The sequence below is a fragment of the Raphanus sativus genome, chromosome 8, assembly GCF_000801105.2.
Source record: "Raphanus sativus cultivar WK10039 chromosome 8, ASM80110v3, whole genome shotgun sequence".
NCBI classification, from domain to species: domain Eukaryota; kingdom Viridiplantae; phylum Streptophyta; class Magnoliopsida; order Brassicales; family Brassicaceae; genus Raphanus; species Raphanus sativus.
The window spans coordinates 9,262,527-9,284,753 of record NC_079518.1 but is presented as its reverse complement, the minus strand read 5'-3'; the positions used below and the strand labels follow the sequence as shown (position 1 = coordinate 9,284,753).

The following is a 22,227-nucleotide window of genomic DNA, read 5'->3' as shown; positions in this document are numbered from 1 at the left end:
TTTCAATATATCTAGTTCTCTCACTATTTGCAAGGAATAAAAGAAATCCTTTTATGTTTATTTTATTTCTATTTTGTAACAATTCTTTCAGTGTGGATGAATATAAAAAAATTAATAGGGTTTAAAGAAATGTTAAGATGTTTAAATAATTAGATTAGGTACAAAAGATGAGTAATGTATGATCTGGAATAACCTAATTTAATAATTCTACTAATTAATTAAGTCTTTTTATAGTTTAGTATGCTTTAGCAAAGATTGTTGTTAAAAAAAGTATGCTTTAGCAAAGATGATTATAGATCTTAAGCATAAAACGAATAAGAGAAGCGTCTTCTTCTAGTATCTCTCCAATGGCTTCTCCTCCTCGTGATCTCTCAATGTCCTTCTTCGTCCTTCCTCTACTCGCCCTTCTAATAAATCCCGCAACCTCTATTCGCACCTCCATCATCAAGCTCCCTGGAAGCGACGGTTCTCGCTCCTCCGCCGCAGACACCTACTGCGAGAGCTGGAGACTGGCCGTCGAGACCAACAACGCCGGAACATGGGATGTGATTCCGTCCTTATGCGTTGACTCCGTCGCCGGTTACCTCAAAGGAGATGAGTACGGTTCCGACTACAGTGTCATCGTCGATTACGCGCTGGCCTTCGCCAAAACGGTTAAGATCTCCGGCGACGGCAAGGACGTGTGGATCTTTGACATAGACGAGACGTTACTCACGAATATCGGCTACTACAGAGCTCATGGTTACGGGTATGGTCTCTCTCTATTATCAGCCGTTGGATTTGACGGATCTTAAAAATCAACGGTCCTGATGATTGTGATAATAACAAACTGAATTACCGAACTCTGATGCTGTAGTGTAGTACGGTCTCCACTGATTTGATTTAGATCCGGTTCTGTCTTTATCCATAGTTTGACCTAGCGTACCGATCAGTTCCGTTGACTTTTATTTTTCTATAGTGTATCTAGGTCTGAACCGTTTGACTCCAAAAGCTTTAATGAGTGGGTGGTACAAGGTACAGCTCCAGCTTTTGCTGCGAGCTTGAGAATGTACAATGCTCTCAAGAAACTTGGTTTCACTATTGTTCTGCTAACTGGTCGGGACGAGGACCAAAGGAATGTCACGGAGACAAATCTCCGAGATGTCGGTTATTCTGGTTGGGAAAGGCTTATCTTGAGGTAAAAGTTATACCAAAATGCTCTGTTCTTTGATACGATGAGAACATTCAAACCGGTTTATAACCCATTTAACCATCTAAACGGGTACATAAGTAAGCTTGCTGGTTAAATTGCAGAGGTCAAGATGATCAAGGGAAGTCAGCTACGAATTATAAATCGGAGCAGCGGTCGAAATTGATCGACCAAGGCTTTAAAATCCATGGCAATACCGGTGATCAGTGGAGTGATCTTCTAGGCTTTGCTGTGGCTGATCGTTCTTTCAAAGTCCCAAACCCGATGTATTACATTCCTTGATGGACAATCTCTGATCTATGTATTGAGTAACAAGCTCATGTGTGACTACTAATCACATGGGGCAGTTTTTCACATGTTGATGCAACTAGTAGTAAATTTGATTGTTTACTATCGCGCGACTGTAAATTATTAATTTATATTGTTAATTTTAATTTTTCTACTACTTACAAATTACAATTATGTTACTATAAGAGCATTAATTAATGTTCAAACGAACATGATAACACATTCATGGAGAAGAAGTGTAATGGTTGTTAGTTGTTACTTTCCTTGAATCTGGACTCTGGCCGGAGAATCTGTTACTATTGAGATGAAGTATGTTGAGGTCTGAGAGGTTTTTGACAAAGATTCCTTCGGGATTTGTCCAGGATCTTGTAGTCGAATGGTGAGGGGAAGGGCTTGGAACACCATCTGATTAAGACTATTGCTGCTTTGGAGGATCTTCATCTCTCTATTTTTCACACTAACCATTACTACCATAGTACCATGGAACAAACCATCACTACCATATTACCATGGAATGAACCATCCTCTACCATAGGACCTCTCTATTCCTTCAGTGTCTAGCCAAGTTTCACTTTCTTACATCATAATCATAGGCGTTTTATATATATAGAACGTCGTACACAAAAGTCTGCTTACCCATATGTTTGGATTGCTTTAATAAAATATGCATATTTTAAACTGAAAGAGACTCGGGGATGTACATGATCTAGGAATTAATGGGCGTCGGCCTCGAAAATTTTCTTTTGTTTTTTCACTGGGTGGTTGATTACTTAGTGGCAATTCAATGTTAAAATTAATCTGGTTTTTCTTTTTTTCTTTTTTTCTCTCAAAACTGGACTTTCATAATCGGTTTTACTAATCAGATGAGCAAACCAGGCAACTTTATATATTTGACATTGTTGTATAGTTTGCTTTCTTCTTGACGAGTTATTTTACGGATAAAGATGTATAACCAATGTTTTTAAACCTGACCCGGACACTAAACCGGATGATTTACCAGATTATTGAATCATTGGATCGACCGCAAATGAACCGCAAGTTAATAAATGAATTGATTTTATTATATTAATAATCTATTAGCTATAAAAAAGAAAATATAGAAACTAAAATTAAATATTTTCATTTGACATTCAAAATATCAAAATATAGTTTAGACTATTTAAATTTCTTTTTTTTTGTAACAAACTAGGTGTTTTCCTGCACCATGTGCAGAAATAAAAGTTTTAAAATATAATTTATTTTAAAATACAAATTTTATTAATTTTTTATTTTGTTAATTTTTATTTTATTATTTGCTTACAATATATAATCTTAATTTAATCATATGTAAAACTTTAAGATTAAAAAAAATATTTTTACTCAATGTATATTTAGTAATATATATGTATATCTTTTTCTAAAATATATTCAATCAAATTTTGTAAATGTAAGAGAAAATTTTGTTAAGTGTATAATTATCAAAACATAAAACTAAATAATTTTCTAAAATTTATGGATATTAAAAATAAACTAATAGTATTGGATTAGAAAATTATATTTAAAAACTGTATAATTTTGAAGAATTGTTTTACTAATAATAATTATAAGATATAATTAAATTTGAAAAATACAAAATAATATTATATTTCTATTTATAACATTATATTATTTATTGCTAAATTAATGATGATCTATGAGTTATTACCATATTTTTAAAATTTACTAAAAATACAAATCAACAATAAATGTAAATGTCTATGTCACTATTTAAAGAAAAATATATATTTTTTTTAAATGCATAGTATTTTGAAGAATTGTTTTTAGTAATAAAAATTATATACTTATAAAAATATAGCTAAATAATATTTCGAAATTTTAATTATTATTATATTTATATTTAATTTATTATTTATTGTTATATTAATTATGATATATAAATTATTGCCATATTTTAAAAACTTACCTTAAATATAAATCAATATTAAATGTAAATATGTCATAATTATCTTTAAGTTATTACCATATTTTTTAAAAAATTATCTTAAATATAAATCAACACTAAATATAAATATCCATGTCATAATTTATTTCAAGCCATGTCATCAACGTTGGTGTGCCATGTCATAATTTTTCTTTCAAAATTAATATGGTGATGACACATGTCAAAATCACTTCTCAAATATAGACTAGGGGATTAAGAATCATGACATCTAAAAAAACCAAGACATAAAATTTATAAATATGTAAATATTTAATGTGAATAATAAATTAAACTTCAAATCTAAAATAAACCTAAAGTAAAACATCATTGTAATAAATCTATACTAATAAAAGTAGCCTTTTGAGGTTCCAGGGAGCGTTCACATCGTTTTTGAGACCCTCTTCGAAAAGAAGCCACGTGGCATGACTAAAATTATTATCTTATTATATTTAGTTTTACATTTTTTTGAAATATTGATATAATGTACAGTCTAACATTTTAATATTACTGATAAATATAATTTCGAAAATAATAAATAATATGTAAATACACAAAATTATAAATGGAAATACTAAATTAAATATATGTAAGACTACCATGATATATATAATTTTGAAAATAATAAATAATATGTAAATATACAATAGAAATGAAAAATTAAACATGTGTAAGATTACCATATATATATAATTTTGAAAATAATAAATAATACGTAAATATACAACATTATAAATGAAAATTAAACATATGTAAGATTACCATATATATATAATATTGAAAATAATAAATAATATGTAAATATACAAAATTATAATTGGAAATACTACACTAAACATATTTAAGATTACCATGATATATATAATTTTGAAAATCTTATTATATAAAGCTTGGTTCTTCAAAGTTACTAATTAACAAGATCGCGACATGTGTCAGTAAATTTTTTAAGATTGCGACATGTGTTTATCTATCTAATAATTAAAAATATATACTAAGATATTAACAAAAACAATTTTTATTAAAAATTAATTAAAAATATTATCTAATATTAATTTTCCTTTTTAAAATCCTAAACAAAAGATAATTGCAAAGGATTATTTGATAATAATTTCAAAACTATTTAATATTAAAATTTAATTTAACCATTATTTAATAGTAATTTTATAGAAATTTTCCTTTCTAAAAATTCTATTGAATTTTTTTTGTAAAATAACTTATGCAATACTAATTTTCATTTTCTAAAATACAAATAAAAAAAAAAGAAAATTGTAAAAAATTATTTGGTATTAATTTTCTTTTAAAAATCATAAAGCAAAATGAATTAAATTAATGACATCTAGATATGTGATTAAACTCTCTCATATATTGTCAAGAGACACAAGAAAAATATGAGGTGAGTTTTTCTGCACGTTCTTTCACATCTTCGCGTGTTATCATTTTCTTTGGGTGTCACATGTTGAGAAAATAAAATTGATGTTCAATTATTTTTAAAAATATAATTGTCATGCTGCCGTACATTAGTTATTATTACAATTATACTTAGATGTTTGTACATATAGATGTAGGTGTAAAAATAAATCGGATATCTAGGGTTTTCGAGATATTATGACCGATCTTTTTGTCAGAATAATCAATTATTCGATCTGATTCGATCCGTAGCCGGATATTCGGTGTTCTGGATATCCATAAAATTTTAGAATTTTGACATGATATCAGATTCTATCAGTAAAAATAAATTAAAATTAAAAAACAAATAAAAAATAAAAAGCTAAAATAATAATATAATATTATTACAAAAATAAAAATTTATTAGTTTTTAAAATTCTAATAAATAAATTAATAAATTTAGTAAATAAAAATACTATCTCTATAATATTATTTGAGAAGTCAGTTTTTAATGTGTCGCACTCACGTTTACTCTCACGATGGTTGATTACAGTGATACCCTTAATGAATTAAAATTATTACATTTAAATATTATTGTTGAAATATTTACTTTTATTTTTAAAAATTTACAAATAACATATATAATATAAAGGAAACATGTATAAATTAAAAAACCAATTTAAAACGAAAATATATGTATATATAATGTGATTTTATCAAAACGGAAATTTCACAAAATAGTAATATTCCATTTAAAAAAAGAAATATTTTAAATAACATAAAAATACTTTTGAAGTGATAAAATATTTTCTTAGATGAAAATTTTATATTTTTATATAATGTGATTTCATAAAAGAATTTTCACACATATAATCGTGATATAGAAAAAGAAATATTATTTATTTTAAAATATAATTTAACAATATAAAAACATATATTTTCAATGTAATAGAAGTACTTTTATATATCTATCCTTTTCTTAAGTAACATTAATTGATATATTTTTATTTGACTAAAAAAATTTATAATTAGTATTGAAATATTCTATTTATTTTTTATATTTAGTTGACTATAATATATTTCAGTTAGAGCAAACAAATATCTAAAACTGTATTTTTAATTATATAATATGACTTCTCAAATACTAGCACACTATTTTTATTGCTTATTTTTAAGAGATATTAGAAACTAAAAAAAAAAACTAAACATCTTTTGATCAAATAATTACAAAATATTTAAAATAACATAGCACTATATACTCTGACAAGGTAGGTATATTACATTTTATCACTATTGAAATTATTTATTCTCTTAATATTAAATTTATTTTTAAATTTTATGTTTTAATGTTTGTGAAAGTTAATATAACCATAATCAAAATACCAAGACAAATCTGAATTCTCATTTTATGATTATTTAAAATAAATTTTAGCTTAGTTACAATTCAATAAATCTAAGGAAAGAATTATTTAGAATTTATAAAACATTTTAATTATTGTAATATTGATATATATTCATGAACTTTCAAAAATGTAACAGTTACTTAAATTGTAATTTCCTATTGATCATCGCTTATATCTAATATTTTTTAATAATCAATATATAATTTGAGAAATACTATGAAAACACATGCACATTTAAATGATAAATAAGACTAATTTGATTTAACTTAAATATAATAAAATAATTATATTTAAGTTTGAATTTGAAAGAATATATTTAACTAAAAATATTCACAACATGAGTGACTCAACTAATTCAACTTAAATATAAAATCATAAACTTAACGGCAATAAAAAAATATAATTTTAGAATAATAATTTTTTTTAAATATAGATTATAGGATAACTCAAAACGTATTAACAATGAAAATAAAATATTAACCAACTGTTACAATTTAGTTATTTGGTAAAAATATAATAATATATATGCACAATATATTATCGTTATATTAATTTATGTAATTTGGAATCAGACATTTTGGTTTATTTTTATTTCAATCTAAGCACAATATATCTTAAGTTATACATAATATTCCTAAATATTTTATATATCTAAGACAAACAAACAACCTAAATATGAATAACAAAATTAAAAAATTAATATATTTAGTAAAAAATATTATATTTAAATTTAGAGAGACATATGCAATTCAATATATCCAAATGATAACTAAATTAACCGTAAAAACAATAAACCAACTAGATATAACATATCTAAAATCATGTCTAATTAAATTAATTTAATATAATTATAATTATTATAATATTATGCATAAAATTTATAAATTAATAAAATTAAAATTAAATATCAATCAATTATTATAATATATTTATTTTATAAATTTATACCCGTGCATGAGCACGGGAAAATCACCTAGTAAAACTTATACACAATACAATATTTATATAACTTATAATATACTTTTTTAATACATGTATATACTTCTTATTATATAAAGCTTGGTTCTTCAAAGTTACTAATTAACATGACCGGGACATGTGTCAATAAAAATTTTAAGATTGCGACATGTGTTTATCTATCTAATAATTAAAAATTTATACTAAGATATTAACCAAAAAAAGAATTATTAGAAGGAGTTATAAATATTATTTAATAGTAATTTTCCTTTTTAAAATCCTAAACAAAAGATAATTGCAACGGATTATTTGATAATAATTTTCAAAACTATTTAATATTAAAATTTAGTTTTAATCATTATTTAATAGTAATTTTCTAGAAATTTTCCTTTTTAAAAATTCTACAGAAATTTTTTTTTGTAAAATAACTTATTCAATACTAATTTTCCTTTTCTAAAATCCAAAGAAAAAAAAAGAAAATTGTAAAAAATTATTTGGTATTAACTTTCTTTTAAAAATCATAAACCAAAATGAACTAAATTAATGACATCTAGATATGTGATTAAACTCTCTCATATATTGTCAAGAGACACTAGAAAAATATGAGGTGAGTTTTTCTGCATGTTCTTTCATATCCTCGTGTGTTATCATTTTCTTTGGGTGTCACATGGTGAGAAAATAAAATTGATGATCAATTTAAAAAAAAAATTAACTGTCATGCTGCTGTACATTAGTTATTATTGCAATTATACTTAGGCATTTGTACATATAGATGTAGGTGTGAAAATGAATCGGATATTTGGGGTTTCGAGATATTATGACCGATCTTTCTATCAGAATAATCAATTATTCGATCTGATTCAATCCGTAGCCACCGGATATTCGGTGTTCTGGATATCCATAAAATTTTATAATTTTGACATGATATCAGATTCTATCCGTAAAAATAAATTAAAACTAAAAAATAAAAACATAAAATAATAATATAATATTATTACAGAAATAAAAATTATTAATTTTTAAAATTCTAATAAATAACTTAATAAATTTAGTAAATAAAAATACTATAAACTTATACACAATACAATATTTATAAAACTTATATATATAATTCTTTAATACATGCATGTATCTGCATATAACGGATCAGATATCCATTCTGAAAAATATTAGTATTTGTGATTTTCTTTGTTTCTTTTGGATATTGCATATAAGTATTTGCTTTGCTTCATTGAGTTACAGATATTTGAAATTTCGGTTCAAACCAAAATGAATAACGAATTAAATCAAAATTTACAGATATTTTGCCCATCCCTATATAGATGTTCTGTTGGTGTGGCTAAGTTAATGTGACTATTATGCTTATGTGTGTTTATGCTTTTGTGTGTTTGATCTATCGATATATAAAATTGGTTATGCTTTTGTAGATGCTACTATAGAATTTAAATCAAAGAGAACAACTTTGCAATTGAATGTTGTAGGTCATGCTATTAAGAAATTTAGTTCAAAGAGAAAGATTTGCAATAGAACAATGTTACTAATAACTCGCCTAGGCAACATGATTATTGAAGGAGAAATCCTAACCGGAAGTTATGTGGAAAACATATTTTTATTCTTTGAATAAGTCTCATACCAACAGATGCAGGATGACTTTTGAAATTGAAAAGATTTCAATTTCCTATAAGAGTTTATTATGCAACGACTATAAACAAGAGTTAAGGTTAAAGTTTAAAAGGTTGGTCTATTTGCCAAATTCAATCTTACAATTATATGTTGCACTATCAAGAGTCACTATAATTGGAGAGCTTTAGGGGGGGTTATTGGTGGTTGAATTTTAATTGATTTAGAAAATTTAGAGAATCCATTATTATTGGTATGTGGATTTTAACAATCTTATTAAAATCCTTTGTTATTGGTTTATGGACTTTTAAATTCTATGTAAATCTCTTGTTATTCAAAAAGTTTAGCTTTTATAGATTTTGTAACTATATTAAAGTTTCTTGTTATTGGAACATGGATTTTCTTTAGTTTTACTCATAATACTCAATTTTGGAAATACCATATACACTCATAAGATTCTTAAAATCTATGAAATTAAAACACACAGACACACAAATATAAAAGTTTTGTATTACATTTTTACTGTTAAGTGAATGATAGTAAAAGAAAGAAAATTATAACAAAATCATTTGAGACAACATTATGAGAAAATTCATAGTTTTGTATTAAACATAAGAATATAAATAAAATTAAGCAAGACATCATTATTAAAAATCAAAAAATACTTTAGTATCAAATAACTATATTTCACGAATTTTTTTTAGAACACACACACACATATATATATATATATATATATATATACATATTAAACATAAGAATATAAATAAAAATTAAGCAAGACTATCATTATTATAAAGCAAAATTTTACTTTAGTATCAAATAACAATATTTCACAAAAAGTGTTTTTTTAGAAAACACACACACACACACACATATGTATTAGAAGGAAATTTTGGAGAAAGAAAGTTATATATGGAAATTCATGATAATCAATAATAATCAATGATAATTTATACAAAATTTTTGGCATGAATTCATCAAATCTACTCAACTTTAAAAAACCTCTTAACTTGTAAAATTCTAAAACTCCACACAAATTTTAGTTTAAATAACCCCTCCTTAGATTTTTAAGGCATAGCGACCATAGTGTTTTATAAAATATAATATATAGAAAAGAAGGTTAAAATCACGCCATGAATGCTAAAGTAAACAATTTTGATGTCTTATCTAGCAATATATTCGATATTTAGTTGACTATCAATAAAATATATTGATTGGTGTTGCGTAAGACCACCCACAATGGGGTGTTGATAACCCTTTTCAACATTTGAACCTTCTCCAATGAAGGTGTTGATAAATATATAAAATCCATGTGGCATAGATGGATGTTGTAAAGTTTCAACGGTTGAAACTTTTTTTTGGCCTACAACTGCCACGTGTCACGTATTGATTGGGTTAAAATAGGTGTGTGTGTGTATCCACGCGCAACGCTTTCCATTTTTCTTAAATCTGGATAATATTTAAAAACTATGTTCTGATTGGTTGTTCAGATTTTTTTGTTTTGTTTTTCACCCAATAAGTCAAACGTATTTTTTATATAATAAAACTTTTTAAAAAAATATCAAAATTATATCACAATTCATATTTTTTCTTATCTATAAATAGAGACAACTCTCATTTCATTTGAATACAGAAAAACGTCAATTTTCATCATGATAAATATTTTTAGTGTTTTATTCTTTTTTTGTTAAAAAATATGTTCTTAATTTTATTTTTTTATTAATATTTATTTGGTATTATTTAAAATAAATATTATTAAAAGTTATGTTATATTAATTTTATGTTAATTATTAATATGTAATTATTATATGGTAAGAAAAACAAATAATATGAACTAAAAGTCTTGGGTAGGGTGTTGAATTTTTTTAAACAAATCATTGTAGAGGTTTAAATTGAAGTGGGTATTGAATAAATGAAGTGGAAGAAAAGAAAGATGATGTAGAATGTAAAAAAAAATGAGGGTGTTGAAAGGAAAGAGGGTATTGAAACCATTGTTGATGGTCTAACATTAATATTTTGAATCGAGATGTTTTTAGTTTGCCTCGCACAATATAAAAAATATAGAAAGTTCACAGTTATACATGTTTCAAATAACTATAAATAATGTTATTTTTAAAAATAATTAAAAGTGAAATATTTATTAAAAATAAAAATATCAATATACTATTTAAAACAATATAATTGTTGAAATATAAATACCAATCAAAATTTATGTAAAAAACATATTATTGTTATTAAAATGACACCAATATATACGGAAAATCCAAGAATAATTTAAAAAATAATTTTCATCCTTTTTATGTGTTCGTGAAATTAAAAAATCAAATAAAATCCGTGCAACGCACGGGTCCATATCTAGTAATAAATAATATGTAAATATAAAACGTTAGAAATAGAAATACTACATTAAACATATGCAAGATTACCATATATGTAATTTCGAAAAATAATAAATAATATGTATATAATAATAATATGTAAATATTATTATTAAGTAAATATACAATATTAAAAATGGAAAAAATACATTAAGCATTATAACATCTATCTTAAAATAATAAAATACACGATTAAAAAAAATAGAAAAGTATATTAAACATTAACATCTATCTTAAAATGTAAATATATATTAAGTAAATACATAATATACAAAATAATATTAATAAGTAAATACAATATAAAAAATAAAAATACATTAAGCATTAAACATCTATCTTAAACTGTAAATATAATTCGAAAATAATAAATAATATGTAAATATAAAAAAATATAAATGGAAATACTAAATTAAACATATGTAACATTACCATAATATATATAATTTCAAAAATAATAAATAATATGTAAATATACAACATTAGAAATGGAAAATTAAACATATGTAAGGTTACCATATATATATAATTTCGAAAATAATAATTAATATGTAAATATACCAAAATTATAAATGGAAATACTACATTAAGCATATGTAAGATTACCATGATATATATAATTTTGAAAAAATAAACAATATGTAAATATACAACATTAGAAATGGAAATACTACATTAAACATATGTAAGATTACCAAATATATTTATTCAAAATAATAAATAATATGTATATAATAAATAAAATAATAAATTAATATAAATACACAAATTATAAATGAAAATACTAAATTAAACATATGTAAGATTACCATGATATATATAATTTTGAAAATTAATTAATAGTATGTAATATATACATTAGAAATGAAAAAATTGAACATATGTAAGATTACCATATATATATATATATAATATAGAAAATAATAAACAATATGTAAATATACAAAATTATAATTGGAAATACTACATTAAACATATGTAAGATTACCATGATATATATAATTTTGAAAATAATAAATAATATGTAAATATACAACATTAGAAATGGAAATACTACATTAAACATATGCAAGATTACCATATAAATAATTTCGAAAATAATAATAATATGTATATAATAAATAATATGTAAAATAATATTATTAAGTAAATATACAATATTAAAAATGGAAAAATACATTAAGCATTATAAAATTTATCTTAAAAAATAAAATACACAATTTACAAAAATAGAAAAAGTACATTAAGCATTAAACATCTATATTGATGTAAAATATAGATATTAAGTAAATATATAATATACAAAAGTAATATTAATAAGGAAATACAAAATATAAAAAGTTGAAAAATACATTAATCATTAAACATCTATCTTAAAATGTAAATAAAAATTAAAAAAATGGAAATACTACATCAGTTATATATAAGAAGCCTTGGCGAGGCAAAGAAACTGAGAGAATAAGTCTGTTCAGATCTTTGTAAAGTTTGGTGGTAATGATAAGTAAAATGTTCTTATGGAAAACCTCTCTAAAAAGACTCCTCGAGTTTCTCTTGATCTCAAGTTGGAGCTCCATACGGTGTCTACATCATCGAGAAAAATTCTCCAAAAGATGCCAAATGGCATTAAGAAAATAAGTAAATAAATATACAATAAAAGAAATAGAAATATAACATTAAACATCTATTGTAATATTATCAGTTAATATAAAAGCAAGAAAATTAAAATAAGTAAATATACAATATATAAAATAAGTAAATATGCAATTGAAAATGAAAAAACTAAATTAAACATCTATATAAAAATGTAAAGTAAAATAAACAATAAAATATACAATATGAGAAATAAAAATATTATATTAAACATATTTTGTAATATTATAATATATTGTAATATTAGAATAAGTAAAAAAAACAGTAAAAAATCTATAATATAAGAAATAAAAAATTACATTAAACGTAATATTATGATTTGATATGCAAAATAAATTAAAATAAGTAAATACAAATTAAATATCTATCTGAAAATATATAGTAAAATAAATATAAATATATAATATAAGAAATAAAAATGTTTAAACATCTATCATAATATAAGAATAAAAACAAATAATAAATAAATATACAATATAATAAATAGAAAACTACATTAAACATCTATAGGAAAAATGTATAGTAAAATAAATACTAAGTAAATATACAATATAATAAATAGAAATATTACATTAAAATCTATTGTGATATTACCATTTGATATAAAATCAAAAAAAATAGAATAAATAAACATACAATATAAGAATAAATAAATAATAAGTAAATATACAATATAAGAAAATGGAAAATTACATTAAACATCTATCTGAAAAAATATATAGTTTTACATTTTATTATTTTCAAATATTTTTATGAGTAAATTACAATATAGGAAACGTAAATATACAATACAAGAAATAGAAATATTACATTAAACATCTATCGGTAAAATTAAAATAAGTAAATATACAATGTAAGAAAAAAATAATAATAAGTAAATATACTATATAAAAAAATATTACATTAAACATATATCATAATATTATCATTTGATATAAAAGCAATAAATTTAGAATAAGTAAATATACAAAATAATAAAAATAAATAATAAGTAAGTTTACAATATAAAAATTGAAAAACTAAACTCAACATTTGTCTGAAAAAATTATAGTAAAATAAATTATAACTAAATATACAATATAAAAATATAGATAATACATTAAACATCTATTGTTATATTAGATACGTAAATAAACTATATACTAAAAATAAATATCAGTTATATGTACAAAATAAGAAAGGGAAAACTATATTAAACATCTATGTGAAAAAATTATAGTGAAATAAATATACAATATAAGAAACTAAAATATGACACTAAACATCTATCGTAATATTATATTTGATAAATCAAGAAAATTAGAAATGAGAAACTATATTAAACATCTATATAAAATGTATAGTTTTTGTTTTCTTTCAAAGGAAATAGTGTAAATATACAATATGTATAGTTAGATACGTTTTGCTATATGTTACTCCTTGTGATACTGTTTTCTATTTCTATTAAAAATAAATATTAATTATATGTACAATAATTTTAAAGTAAAAAAATATGAAAACTCTCTATTATGCAAACCATAAATACAAAGCACTCATGTATTCATACGAACATTCAAAAATACAATGTGAAAAATAATAGAGATATAGTTAACATTTGAAAATCAAAATTCATAAAATATAAATATAAGAAATAAAAATACTAAATTAAACATTTATCTGAAAAATGTACAGTTTTACATTTTTATTATTTTCAAATATTTTAGATGAAAAACTGCTTATCTCGCTTTCAAACACATCGTTATAAATGTTTTTGCAATGAAACAAGACTCATCCTGACTCATGTGACAAAACGAGCTATCGAAGGTGAAATAGTCACATGTACACATGTTGGTGAAAGAATATCACTCCTACGGTTATAGCGTTTGCAAGTGCAACGGAAATATAGAACAAAGACTGCATTTCGGATAAAAATATATGTTTTCCAAACCAGTTAGATGAAGAGATTGACTAGAAAAAAAATATGAGAATATTACCATGCACATGATTGTTTTAAGTCATTTCAGTTTATCACAAAAATGAGTAAGAATCATTCTTCACCAAGAACAAAAAGAAAAGAAAACATATCGAGTTACAACTTTTTGGAATAATGGTAAGGAGTAATGAACAATAACTAAGAAATCAAGCTAAGTCTTAAAATCGCTACCCCAACGTAAGTAACGGTTATTAGTTAGATGTGTCTTTTAAATTAGAATAAACTTTGAAAATTTATATTTTATAATTTCTAATTTGATCTGTAAAATGATTAGATTCGGTTTATATAAATTTATAATTTGTAAAATAAATAGACAAATTTGACTTAATAAAAATTAATTTATTTTTAAGATAGAAATGAAAATAGTTTAAATATATTTAAATTGTTTGTATATTATTGTCCCGTCCGTAGGGCAGATTTAATCTTAATAGTCAATAATAAAAATAAACTAACACCAATTGATCACATCAACTACTTTTGGTTTTTTCTACCATAGTTCTCTTTATTTCTTTATTTCTTTAGGTGACATAGTGATCAATTGCGAGAGAAACTGCCCTCGCAATCGGAGATGAGAGATAGTAATGTACTATTTTCACTTAGCCAAGTCTAATGCTAAAGTTTTTATCTATTCACCCCGAAAGGAAAATTGAGGTAATTGGGATATGAAAAGTGTCATTTCATCGAGTGTTTTACTCTAATTAGAGCTAGTTACTCAAATGTAATAGGGTCGTATTATTATAATATACTTTGATAACCTTTTTACATATATTTATAGATCATCTTCTAGCATAGATATGTCGAAACGGATAGGATTATGTTATTAATATTATTATTTACTTTATTTTTATTTTGGTCAATGGAATAGGATTATGACTATAACTTAACAATCCAAATAGGCGAAACAAACCAAAAACTTTCGGTATAGGCGTAAACCAAATGTTATTCAGCTCAACTCAATATCACATTGCCATATATAAAAACTCATAAGATGTTGGAGTTGCGTCGATGTTGTCTCGTGGCAAAACAATAGCGAACGTTCAGATTCTCTTTGCGTTGTGTCACCGCTAAAGGACACGTAAGTGGTCAAAGGCCAAAGTTTCACGTGATCGTACAATTTTATGAACAACGGCACGTGATAAGTGAGGGAAAATTAGCTTTTAAATATCAATTGCGCATATTTATTTTTCAAATTATCGTTGACTGCACAAAATCAACCATTAAAAATTAAAATTAATTATTACATGAATTATAATTGAAAAATCGATCGGTATGACATTTAAAACCCCAAAAATTCTTAAAATCAATTATGTAAAGTGACGGAAGAGATTTTCGTCGAGTTTAGATAATTTCGTTGATATAAAGAAAATTCTAATGAGAATATAAAACTTTTGACATTAAAAATAAAGAATACGATTCATTTTTTTAACAATAATATTTGTTTGTTCTCTCTCGAAATCATTCATATAGCATCGATTTTAAAGATTTCTAAGTTTTTAAAAGCCAAATCAATATTTTATTTAATTGTAATTCATTTTTTTGTAGTAATTAATTTTGATTTTTTTATCTGATTTACACAGTCAATAATAACTTAATGATTAATTGGATATTGAAAATACTGATTTTAAATAGTTGGAGATTTAAAAACTCTTTTTCTCCGGCAACAATGTCTTTTGATCCAAGTCTACGAAGAACACGTGCTGTTGGAATAAGACACTTGGTCAGCACTGTGAACGGTGTCACGTGACTTCGAGGCAGATCACGTGAATTTCTATTGAGATTTTATCCCTATTAATGGGTATTAGGTGTTACATAATCTGACAGATTTGAGCATTTTCTAAATAAAGTATTTTTTCTTAATTTAGTAGAACTATAATATTTTATTAATTTATAATATTTTATTTTATAAAAAGATTGATAAGAACAAAAGTTAGTGGATAAGACCAAGAAAAAATGGTGAGTATAGTAAATAAAAAACTGAGTAATTAAGGACGAACAAAGGAGATCACGTAGCAGTCTGCAGTCATGATCGTGGGATAGATATATCTATAACAAATGAGTGATGGAATTTTATAAGAAACTACTTACATTAAAAAAATCATATAAGCAAGCGTAATGAACGGTCAAGGACTCAAGGTGGACATGCTTTCTTTTCTTTTCTTTTTGAACTATTGGACATACTTTCTTGAGAGGTGGTATTCTTATCATGTTTGATATTGACGCGTCTATGTATACATTCTTTACGTATATCACTCACATGCATAAGCTCCTTTACATTATAAACATTCCGTGAAGACATATAATTGGCTTCTCATTTAGATGCTTTAATTGTTACCACTTCTTTTAACCGCTAGCTTAACACACTATGATCTAGTGAACGTAATGCTGTTAAATAATCGATTAGAAATGTGGAAATAAGTGTAAAGCGAAACACAATACGGGAACGGAATGGTAATGGAAATTTGGTACATAATCAATATATAGCTGTGATATATAAAACATAAAATTATTTCAAAAGTCATATTCTAATAAAAACAATGATGATCATGTTCTTAGTTCTGGAAATTGTAGTGGAGTTTCATAACTACAATACTAGACATTACTAGCGAGTTCTTTTGTTAAAATTCGTTGTTAGTTATTTTAAACCCCCAAAACAGTGAGTGCTATACCCTTCCTGATATCAATATATGTCGATGATTAACTAGCAAAACCATAAAAAGGACAACGGAAGTAAACCATGAGTCATGGTCCATGACCATGTGGCTACTACGTAGTAGAAATGTAGATATAGTACTTTGGAATCATATGGAGAAATGTCACTGTGTGATATGTTTGCTCGATGATAAAGATGTTAGATGTGGATAGATTGTTAATTGAACTAATTGAACACAAATGATGTTGAGAAGCAAAATGAAAATGTAAAAAGTAATAAATTGACATCTTAAAACTTATGGTTCAGAACTTCAGATTATCCATTGTGGTTTAAATTCTTTAGACCCTCCAAACTATTAACCTACACTAAATTTATCCGCACTTTTAAATTCCTCTTCCTTAAAACCCCCACCCAAACTTAATCAATTAATCACACTATAGTGGTCTAGTGTAGAGTGGAGAAAGGATGCCTTGTTGGTCTAGATCAGGGTTCAACTCCTTTCTAATACAAAATTATTAGTTTCATATGTGGTCATGCGGATATGGATCCATGTTTACGATCCATTTGAATATCCGAAAAATGATTTATCTGTGGACTGCACCTTCCACCTGGAAAGTTAAGTCTGTATCTTTAATAGATCCAGATTTAACTCTTTTTTTAGTAAAAATAAAATCTTAATCAATTCATCGATTCTACACCTAAACTATATTTTTCAATCAATTCCATATATTTACTTAAACCTAGACTAAACAAAAGTGCGTTTTCAGAATCACGTAAACTTAACCGGAACCATATAACCCACCAATACAAAGAAGTCAAACCAGTATAACATTTTTGGGGTCACGTGGTCTTTTTGACCTATAAACTTTACATTATGTTAAAATAAATAACCACATCCAATATTTCGCTCAAACAATTTTCACTCATTGATTAAGCTGCTACATTTATAATGTGAGGAAAAGAGATATATAAAGACTAAAACGTAAAGGTATATCAAAACCTATTTACTTTTAGCACTTTTGGAAGACGTTTGTATCACATATTATAGTTAAATGGTTCTATAGTATAAGTTTCCCATTAAAAAAAAAAATATTTTCTAGAGAATGTGTATTATTTTCGTAAAACGCTGTGACGTAAAGGAAATATCAAAGTAAAGGAAAGTTACTTTGATTATATCTACAAGAAAATATGTTCACTAATAATAATAGCGTTGATATATATTAAAGATACTTTTAAAACTATGTGCTACAAGACGAAGTAGCATAATCCAATGAGCAAAGTTTCCATTCAAATATTAGACAAAAAGTACGGCTGCCAAACAAGTGAATGTCGGACAAATATCTAAGCGAGTAGACATCAAAACAGAGATACAATCCATATAAGCTTTTGAAGTCCGTCTTTCGATTGGACTGCATTTGCAAGTTGATGGGGAATCATTAATGTTTAAAGAAGCATTAATGAGTGAATAATGCATATCTATGTCTATATGGTCCCTAGTATGTACTATATAAATCCCATTCAATCATATTTGTCCCCCTTTACTTGTTGAAGTTATACAGTTCAGCCCGCGAGAGCTACGACACGAAAGATATTTTGATCCGTACATACAAGAATGCGTTAAACGGTTCAATGACTATGAAAACGATGACGTTATGTGTAACATAACACACTATCTTCCAAAGAGAGATACAATAATAATAACTGCTCGTTGAATATCGTATGAGCTACACGTTTTTAGATATTTGCAACTTGTCCTAGTCTAGGAAATATTGATGTTTATAAAAATATTTTTCATATTGGGCTTACCGCTTACGAACAATCTTTGATATTAAACTGTATAAGAATAAAAACAACTTTATGTAAAAAGATGTGCTACCTATATCTTTAAGTTCCAATACCATTTGAGAGTAGTATTATTGATTAACACGGAAGGGATCAAAGGCCAGTTTCTGACCAAGGCTGTCCAAGACTACGAGCCAACATATGTTAATTTTTTCTTGCTAAAAAACTCATGCCGAGTCTTGTACAAGTTTTTTGTAATACGTTCACAGTTTATCAAATAACATCTCTAGTCTCTAGCTATTAAAAACATAATATACAATGTTTAAGGGCTCCTATAATACTTTATAATTTTTTTCTATATTTCACTGTAAAATAGAATAACACTTTTATGTAGTAGAATTTGATTTGATAGTTTACTATATAATAGAGTTATTCTATTATAAAGTAATATATATATAATAATTTTTACTCTATTTTGAAGTAAAAAAAAATATTTTTCTATATTCCACTCTATTATAGAATAAACTATTGGATCAAATATTACTATATAATAGAATTATTCTATTTTAAAGTGAAGTATAGAAAAAAATTATAGAATGCCATTGGAGATGGTCTAAATGACAACTCTTTACCATTTTAATTATTCAACATTGTACCAATTGCATTTACAGTTAACTAGTTACTTGAAATCTAAGGCCATAACATTTAAATTGAATTAAGATACATAGTTTAGAGTAAATATAGAGGATGGGAGAAAGAAAGAGGACCAATTTTGTTTTTGTAACAGACCAAAAAAACATCATAGGAAATAAAACAAAAATGTAATAGAAAAAGGGAATATGAGAGGTCAATTTGTGTGCTTGAGGAATATGGAATTGCTTCCAGTTTTAGCAAATAAAGTAGAAACATAAAATGTTTGCCTTTTAATGTCTTTAAACGTTTATTCCAAATCTTTTCGAACATGTCTTCTTCATCCGACACATTTCTTATCAATTTCTTCTTTATTTTTGTTAAACAAAATATTTACTTGGACCCAAGTTTCCAGAATTCAATATGAGCTATTCTATTTTTCTAATACACATACACATTTGTTAAAATCAACAATAATCTATAGGTTTCATAATAATGACACTATTGTAGTTTTATTTTATTTATAGATATTTCTTTAGTAATAACACCCAAAATTTTAAATTTCAGATAAGCAGTAAAATACTTTTCAGATAATTATTTAATAGTGTTATGTATTTAACAGTATTTGACCCCATACAGCTCCTAGTCTAAAGCTGACTATCTTAACCATAGTTAAAATATTTAACCAAACCACAATTACGTGTTTCATCTATAATAAAGCCTTTGCCAAGTGTAATAGCAAACACAAATAAAAATCAGAGAGAGACGACCACGAATGTTACTTCTCGCCGGAAAAAAAAAATAAAGAAAGAAGATGATCGGAGAAACTCACGAGCCTTACCCGACGGTGCAGATTCCTACATGGCCTGTTTCTGAATACTTGACATCATCGGAGATTTTCTCTCCGGCGATGAACAGTCCAGATTTCAGCACGCTTGAAGCTTTAACGGCGTTACATCGTTACCTTCCGTCCAACGAACCGGATCCGGATTCCGACCCGGAACCACCATTCGGGCCGGACTCTCCCGTCGATGCTTACTCCAGCGACCGTTTCCGCATGTACGACTTCAAAGTCTTGAGGTGCGCTCGCGGCCGGAGCCATGACTGGACGGAGTGTCCGTACGTTCATCCCGGAGAAAAGGCTCGCCGGAGAGATCCGGCGAAGTGCAGTTACTCCGGGACGGCTTGCCCGGAGTTCAGAAAAGGCAGTTGCAAGAAAGGGGACTCTTGCGAGTTTGCTCACGGAGTTTTCGAGTGTTGGCTTCATCCTTCACGTTACCGGACTCAGCCGTGTAAAGACGGCGGTGGATGTCGCCGGAAAGTTTGTTTCTTTGCTCACTCGCCGGAGCAGCTTAGGTATGTCCAGGCACGAAGCCCTGATCGGGTCGATTCCTGCTTTAGAGCGTTTCAGCTCTCGGTATCGCCTGTTTCTAGTTCGCCGCCGGTGAGTCCGAGAGCTGACTCGGAGTGTTCTCAGTCACTGAGTCGCTCGCTCGGGTCTAGTTATATAAACGAGGTGACGACGTCGTTTAGGAACTTACAGCTTGAGAGATTGAAATCATTTCCTCCGTATTATAGCAATCCGTTTCGGTGCTACCAATCGGGATTCGGGTCGCCCCGAGGATCCATGTTGGGTCCTGGGTTTCAGAGTCTTCCCACAACGCCGACCCGACCCGGTAATCTGGATATTTGGGAGATTGGTTTAGAGGAAGAGCCCGCAATGGAGCGGGTCGTAGATTCGGGTCGTCAACTACGAGCGAAGATGTTTGAGAAACTGAGCAAGGAGAATTGCATGGATCGGGTAAAACCAGATCAAAATTCGGGTGAAGCTCCTGATGTCAGGTGGGTATCTGAGCTGGTGATGTAAGAGCACTAGACACGACCGGTACCCGAATGTCAAGAACTCGTTGATAAGTCATCGTTTTTTTTCGTGATCTGTTCATTATTATTAACTAATTTCGTATTATCTGATAATAATAGTAGTAACTAAATAAGGATTTTTCTGTGAATTTTGTAATCTCGTTGTAAGTATGGAATGTAAATATCTTTTGTTAATATATTTTTTTGTTTTACTTATACGATAATGCTAAATGTGACTTTTTTTTTGCTAAATATTTTTTTTGTATGGAATGCTAAATGTGACTTATTTGTGTTATTATAAAGTTGTAATTTCTTTTCCAGAGTTTGACTGCGTGTTAAAAGATTGAATGAGTCAAGTGGATGAGTAATTAGTAATTGATTTAACAAAAGTTGAAAATAATTTTAACCAATGATAGACTTGTTCAATAGTGTAACATCTAGCTTTTGGGCTGCCCATTCGATATTGACATTATCCAGTACAATTTGATTATATCATAGAAAAGAA

The 22,227-nt window shown here is 26.1% G+C and overlaps 2 protein-coding genes across 2 annotated transcripts; both read left to right on the top strand.

Annotated features, from left to right (window-relative positions):
- The first annotated feature begins 206 nt into the window (after nt 1-206).
- Nucleotides 207-1,625, top strand: LOC108822403 (acid phosphatase 1). Its single transcript, XM_018595472.2, has 3 exons — nt 207-748; nt 959-1,177; nt 1,294-1,625. The coding sequence occupies exons 1-3, from the start codon at nt 348-350 to the stop codon at nt 1,469-1,471; spliced, it is 798 nt and encodes a 265-aa protein (XP_018450974.1). The 5' UTR covers nt 207-347; the 3' UTR covers nt 1,472-1,625.
- Nucleotides 1,626-20,596: 18,971 nt separating this feature from the next.
- On the top strand, nt 20,597-21,938 carry LOC108819481 (zinc finger CCCH domain-containing protein 49). Its single transcript, XM_018592523.2, has one exon. The coding sequence runs from the start codon at nt 20,677-20,679 to the stop codon at nt 21,727-21,729; it is 1,053 nt and encodes a 350-aa protein (XP_018448025.2). The 5' UTR covers nt 20,597-20,676; the 3' UTR covers nt 21,730-21,938.
- The last annotated feature ends 289 nt before the right edge of the window (nt 21,939-22,227 follow it).

Excerpts from the sequence above, each read along its gene's own strand:
- LOC108822403 (XM_018595472.2), top strand. The coding sequence starts at position 348 with ATGGCTTCTCCTCCTCGTGATCTCTCAATGTCCTTCTTCGTCCTTCCT. Across the intron at positions 749-958 it reads TACAGAGCTCATGGTTACGG|TGTATCTAGGTCTGAACCGT; the intron begins GTATGGTCTCTC and ends ATTTTTCTATAG. Across the intron at positions 1,178-1,293 it reads TGGGAAAGGCTTATCTTGAG|AGGTCAAGATGATCAAGGGA; the intron begins GTAAAAGTTATA and ends GTTAAATTGCAG.
- LOC108819481 (XM_018592523.2), top strand. The coding sequence starts at position 20,677 with ATGATCGGAGAAACTCACGAGCCTTACCCGACGGTGCAGATTCCTACA.